The following is a 7,127-nucleotide window of genomic DNA, read 5'->3' on the forward strand; positions in this document are numbered from 1 at the left end:
AACTACCTTAAAAACAGCAACCCAATGATAAATGTATGAATAAAACAGATTTAGATCCCTGGAGCAATACTTTTAATGTGCCATTAATACGAAAAAGAAAAAAAAAATCTATCGATATTGATGCATGGTTTTTTTCCTAATTGCTTTAATCTTTGAACAGTTCCCATTTCAAATATCAAAAATATTCGAAAACTTTTTTTCTTTCAAAAATTTCATTGTAGAGTGACCTATAAAAATAAAAAAAATGGATGAACATTCTTATCAAATACTGCAATCTGAACTGCTGTTTACTTAAGTAGGATAGATTACGAATTGTCTGTCATTACAACTCATTCAAACACTCATTATAATGAAGTCATCTGACGTTTTCTACGAGACGCACACCCTATTAAATACAGTAAACCATATTATTTCCTTTAGCAGCATTTATTGACATCATAAACAATTACAGACTAAAGGAAATTCAATTTGTATCACATAAAAGAACTTTGAGTACATTGCTGTATTCATAATTTGTACATTTCTTCATCATTTAAAAAACCTGATGATGCAGTAGTGTATCAATAGCAGTAAGCTTTCAACGCATTCAAACAGAGCTACGAGTGACATACCCATCCATAATCCCATCTGTCCTCCTAATTGGCTGAACAACTCTGAATCCTGGCATTATAGTAATTACAAAACAAATAAAGATGTAATATTTTTCTTTAATAATGAATATAACTAATACTTACACACACAGAGCAATAAATAGTATTATATTGCAATAATCAAAAACGATGTGTGAAGCTTTTGTACGTATTACAATGTCAAAAGAAAAATATCAAAATTAACAAACTGGAACAAAATTTGGTTATACCTTATTTAATTTGTTACAGAAGTGTTGGAACTGTGAAATGAGTGTATCTGTTTAGTTTCAGCATTCGTGAAAATTTTTAATGACTTATAAATCGTACTTATACTGTAAACCCACCCCGCTCTTAACGGACCCCCCTGAGACGCTGTCACCCCTCTTTTACAGCTAAATTATAGTTTCGCCCATATAATAGAAGTGTGCATTTAAAACCTCTGATTAACGGTCACCCGTCTTTTAAGGACGAATTTTTTGTTTCACCGGTGCCTGCAAAAGGGAGGTTTTACTGTATTTCAATGCAATGTTTTGTTGCTCAAAAAATGCTTCAACAGTCTCAAATGTACTCCATCTAATTTTGGTAATGTTTTGCGCACACTTGTGTTACTACTCCAGAACGCTACAAATAGATATAGTACAGAACCAGATGGAAAATTGCTGTTTTGCTTTTAATCACTCGATTCCTATCGAATACAGAGTTCTTATTTTTTTTTAATTATATCCTCATCATTATTATACAGTTTTTGATATAGAAGAGCAGAATAAATTGTAAAATAATCAAAACACACACACACACATACAGAATATTTGAATCCTGCTTATAAGTACTTACTATACATACAAATTCAAGCGTGCGTATGGCAAAATACAGCTTTATATGTATATATATTTTTTGCAATAAAGGTTTGTGTGAAAAATGAAAACATACTTGAAACATTGGTTCTTGTTTATATGACTTTACTTCCATGGTTCTATAAAATACTCTCAATTTCGCTAGGCTTTTCCTATATATATATATATGACAATGATATACTCGGTATTTTAAAGAAACGTATTATTCGTAAATACTTATTAATTGAACCCATTTATAATCGCATTATTAAAGAAAAAATTATCACGACCGAAAGCTAATACAATGTAAAAATTCACAAAATACAAATATATTCCCAATTTTTTATTCATTCGGGTTAGCCTCTACTTCAAACTTACTTGTTAGAATTTCTTTCAAAATCTTCTTTCAAATTAACTTCCTGCAAATAGCAAGTATCGAATTAGAAACGTACTATTCATTTTTCGTTATTTTATACAAAAACACTTAAAATTTCAAGAACTCACCGACAGGTATTCAGATGTCGGCCATCTTGCTGACGACATTGTTAAAGCATATTCAACGCTTCTGAAACGGATGAGATTATTATTTTTATGTTATAAGGGAGAACAATTCATTGCAAAATTATGAACTTAATTACTTTAAATGATGTTTTAACCCTTAAATGGATGTTTTTTTCTCAAGCTGATAATTTTTTTTCGCAGTTACGGACATAGTACGCATAGAAAGCCGGAAAAATTATTTGAAAAGAAGAAATCTGTTTAGAGTCGTACTGCTTATACAGGACCTTATTGAAGACGTGCAAAGTATCAAAAATTCCACAATAAATTTATTGAAATAATATTACTTGCCAAACCACATATAACTACGTTCTTTGTGATTCAAACTGTAGTAAGAAAAAAATTCGGATTGTGCAAAACTTCAAGATAATAAGAAGTGCAAACAAAACATTTTAACAAATTAGTGAAATCACAGCCACACATGCTCTGCAACAAACAAACAGTTGTTCTCGTTAATTAGGATATCTACCAGCAAATTCAAAATATAAAATGGAAAGAATATGACCTCACCTTATGTGCAAAGGTGATTCTGAATTTTATGTTCAAACTGGCTTCAGTAATGTACGTTTAAATAACTTTTTGCGCATATTGTAAATCTAATGCATTTTAAGGGTTAAGCGTATTTGAGTAGCTATTAAATGTTAATACACAAAACATTAAATAAAATACACGAATAGCACTATCTTATTGATAAATATTTTCATATTATTAAATGAAATTAAGTTGGGTCAATTAATATTTATCGAACTGTTATTCAAATTACAAAAAAAACTCCATCAAATTAGCACCCAATTTTTTTAAACTTCTCAAATATATTATTTGACTCATCAGTAACAATGTATACAGGGCGATAACTATCACATTCCAATAATTATACACGCGATTCCTTATGAAAGACTCGTATGGAAAAGTGTTTTCCATTTTAGGATCGGACGAATATTAAGGGAGTTATAAAGTTTTGAATTTTTGTGACGTGTCATTTCTTTAACGGTCAGTTACGCACCAAACACCCAACGAAAGTGTATTTCTTCGCCAGCAGCGGGTTTTCATTTCTTCAAAATTAACCGGAATGTTCCATCCCGTTAAAAGCCAAATTCGGCCTTCTTTTTTTCACGGTTGGCGCTTTTTCTCTCGATGTAGTGGGATATTATAACCTTGTTATTACGTCTAGCTTATGTGTAATTAAGTATCAGCTTCGTCCTCTATATTGAAAAATTTATCACCAGATTTGTAAAAGTGTTAGCCAAATGAGATCCATTTGAAAAGTTTCAAATCGAATCAACACTTTTTTGCCAAAATGTGGTAATTTGCTCTCCTTCACTGTTGAGTAAAAACTTTGGAAGGAGATGTATACAGTGCATGGTGTTCACTGCGCGATCATCTTTTTCTACCCTGTCTTTCGAATTAGATCATATGTTAAATAAAAGAAATAAAATAAAAAATAAAAGAGAATAATAAAAGAGATTGACTTGATACCTGTCTTCATAGGGAGAACGACGCGAGTGATTTGATACTTGCGATTACGGGGCAAGGGTGCCACTGCTATTAATTTTTTGCTAATTTTTCCGACACAACCCTGCCTCTTTTGAGGTAACGGAAGTAAGTTGCTTTGCATCAGTCCGGGGTTGTGAGCGGTTCTATCTATCGATCTATCAATAAAAGACAGCAAGATATTTTGAGCTATTTTAAAATTTCATCGAAACTGTCAAGCGTAAAAAGCTTCAATGAAGGATGTAAAAATGGTAGCTTCTTGACGAAGGTGTGACTGGTAAAAACAGTAATATAATAACAACGATTCAGTCTGAAACTATTAGTAAAAATTAATTATTTTGTTAATTGGCATATTGTTGTAAGGCGATTTAAGTTACCAATTATACTTTTAAATTTATCGTTAAGAGGGGGTTGGCCGTGATGAGAGGAATGGGCCAACAAAAACAAACTACCTAGGTTCACTAAAAACACAAAATACCAAAGTTTAAAATCATTGATGACACAGTGAAAACACAAAACACAGTTTTTCATTTTCTTATAAATCATAATGAATGCATTTTTAATCACTCTTTTTAACATCATTAAGAGGGGCCCCCTGAGTTCACAGCTTCCGCTGGAATACACAGAATAATATTGGTATCGTATTTCCATATAAATAGTATATTCCTGATTAAATACTCAGACATTTTGTTAATCGAATGAGTGAAATTCAAAATTATTTCTATATCAGTGTACAGCACACTGATACATATTATCATTCTTCGTGATATCGCTAGAAGGGATAGAAATAGACGGTTAAATAAACAAGTCATTTACCGAGGGTCTCAAGTGTCTTCTCCGAGTCCGGAACGACGATGGAACCAAGAAGAGGAGGTCGTTGAGGCCCCTGACGACGAGTTTCGGGGGTTACGGGCCCTCGAAATATCTTCAGTTTTTAGAATGCCACTGCCAGCTTAAACGACCAAGGACCCTGGTTACGGGCCCTCGGGATATTCCCAGGTTCTCGAATGTCACTGTTCAGCGTCGACGACCAAGAACTCTGGTTACGGGCCCTCAGGACATTTTCAGGTTCTCGAAGGATATTTAAAGCACCAGCTGTGTGACGACTAACTCTGTTAAGGATATCGGGGGAATACTTATTATATGAGAGTCCTTACACACAGTTATCTTCTGTCCGGAGGTGCCGAGTCGTACCTCCAACCTCTTGCACGACATTCTCCTTTCACAGACCCCGATTTTAGACGTCGTTCCACTCAACCACTGTGAAAAATCATCCTGGATCCCATGTACAACCTTCGACTGCTAATTTTGCTTATAACAAAAAACCCTTTAATATATTCACGGATCTTTAGGGCTAGGCTACCAGCCTGCACCCCCAAAGGGGGCTCACTTCTCCGCACGCTACATCTTTTTCGAACCTCTTTCTTTCAAGCCACATCACCAACTCTTCGACAAAAGGGGGACGCTCGTCCTTCGAGAGACGAAAAGAAGCTAAAGGTGACTTTCTACGTCACAAAGGTCAGGGTCGTGTCACGTCCGCCGAGAGAAGAATTTCCAGGAGCGTTGCAGAATGCAAGCCAAAGCATATCAGGGAACGTTTGCGAGGGAGAAAAGAATGAGAAGAGGATATTGTGTTATATACCTTGAAGCTATTAGAGCCAGACCAGACCAGACCAGACTCAAAATTTACCGATGGTGACTGGCCCTTAAAGCGGGCCATTAGCCAACATAAAGACTGGGGCCCCTTGGGGACCCCCGGTGAAGAGAAGGACAAGTGAGTAATGTATGTGTAGCTGTGTAAGTGCATGTATGAGAAGGGAAAGTTTGGGAATAAATCCTCTTTTTAAAAATTCATGGTCACTTAAATGGTCTGTCGATTATTAATTTTGAATTGTTATTGTTTAGTATTGTTAGCTTCGCTTGTGAAGAAGCCCGGTCGGGCAACGCTTTGATGTTGGCCTGGACGTCTCTCATTGGCTGAGACGCTAACTCAATTCCCTATTGGCTGGAATCTGGAAAGATACATATTTCATACAGTAAAAGAGAATATTAGTGAAGGCAGGGAAAAGCAGAGATAGTATTAGTACGATTATTACAAAGTCGGGAAAAAGATAGAATTTCGACTAACGACTAAGAAAAGAGAAAAATTAAAGTCGATTAAAGATGTTCACAACACGATTTTTTTTTTTTTTTTCACAAAATATATATATTTTTTTGGAGAGAATTTTTTTGATTAAGACAGAGAAAAGATGGGGAAAGGAAAAAGAAAAAAGATAGTGAGATGATCCGATTAAATAATGCAGCTTCGATGAGGCTTCAGCTAGGCCTGATTATATTTCCTGCCTGGACAAGAAATTTCTCGTAGACCGCTTGCCTTTCTTTTTTTGTTTTTAACTGTAGAGAGTCCTCGAAGCATAATTTTGCGTACTCGAAAATGTAATACGTCGAGTTTGGGCAGCTGTCATCTGACGTGGAAGAACTGTCAGAAAGATCGGCACGGTTGGCGGCCGGTGTTGCCGTCAAGGGTTCGGCATCTTCTGGCTGCTTCTCGGCGTGGGCATTTCTTTCGGCTGGGGCTTTCGAGGATTTTTAAAAGGTTTTTCTGGAAGTCGGTAGATCCATTCGATGGTCGGAAGTCCGTAGAGTCGGTTTTTTCGCTGCGGTTTGAATTAAATTTCTCTGCGGACTTGTCTTTTTTTCTTGGATCGAGTGGTTGGACGGTGGATTTTTGCAACGGTGGCGTGGGGGAGACACAGATTTTTCTTCTTGGTGCCGAAGATATTTTCTGAACACTGCGAGGCACAAAAACTGGGGGATATTTTTCGGTGTTACGTTGTGTGACACTGTATGCAGGTGCACCGTCTTGCATTTTCGGGTGGTTAGCTCTCATTTTTTTAAGTTCAGCGATGTATGTACTGCATTTCTTGTAACTGGCTGGATGATTTCCAGTATTGCAATTCACACAGGTCGGCTGGTGGACTCCGAAGATGTTAGAACATGGCTGTCCCGTATGCTTTTTGGTGCACTTAATGCATCGTTCCTCAAATTCACAGTTTTCGGCTCGATGGGTCCACCGCTGACAGCGAGTGCATCTGGTTGGTGTGGGCCGTCTTGGTGAGCGTCGAAAAGGGGTGAATTTGACGGTGATGAATTTTAGCGAAGTAACTTCGATTATGCTGCGGGACGTCTGGTCACGGGGGAGTGTGACTTTCCAAAGTGGAAGTTTTCTGCGTCGTGTGGATTTTTTCTTAGAGGACATCTGTGTGATGCTCAGGGCAGAGAAGCCAAGGTTTTTAAGTTCTTTTTCGATTATTGAGGAAGGTGTTGTTAAGCCGAGGCCTTTGAGTACGAAGCTCTGGCTGTCTTGATCACTATTTGCGATTTGGGGAATTTCGACTTCGTTGTTGCGGAGAAATTTTGTAGCACAAATCATTTTTGCTTTGGAACGAAATTTTGTAGAGTTCGTTTTCTAGCTTAACGTTGAAGTCGTGTGCACAAAGTTTCCGAAGGGGGTCGGCCAGCTGAAACCAGCGGTCGTCTGCCGAGATGTATACGGCGAAGCTTGGCCTGTTTCCTTGCGGTGGCTGTGAGCTGTCACTCACGTTGGTGGGAGTGG

At 36.9% G+C, this 7,127-nt stretch overlaps 1 protein-coding gene across 1 annotated transcript; it reads right to left on the reverse strand.

Moving 5' to 3' along the window:
* Nucleotides 1-413: 413 nt before the first annotated feature.
* LOC149085301 (epithelial sodium channel subunit gamma-like) lies at nt 414-4,958 on the reverse strand. Its single transcript, XM_089233938.1, has 5 exons — nt 4,328-4,958; nt 1,967-2,027; nt 1,841-1,881; nt 1,560-1,635; nt 414-660 (listed from the first exon to the last, which is right to left on the reverse strand). Exons 2-5 carry the CDS (start codon nt 2,003-2,005, stop codon nt 529-531), a joined length of 288 nt encoding a protein of 95 aa, XP_089090064.1. The 5' UTR covers nt 2,006-2,027; nt 4,328-4,958; the 3' UTR covers nt 414-528.
* Between the last annotated feature and the right edge of the window lie 2,169 nt (nt 4,959-7,127).

The sequence above is a fragment of the Pholcus phalangioides genome, unplaced genomic scaffold (genome assembly GCF_987345545.1).
Source record: "Pholcus phalangioides strain wild (caught in Gottingen) unplaced genomic scaffold, Ppha-v1.0 ptg000007l_1, whole genome shotgun sequence".
NCBI classification, from domain to species: Eukaryota; Metazoa; Arthropoda; class Arachnida; order Araneae; family Pholcidae; genus Pholcus; species Pholcus phalangioides.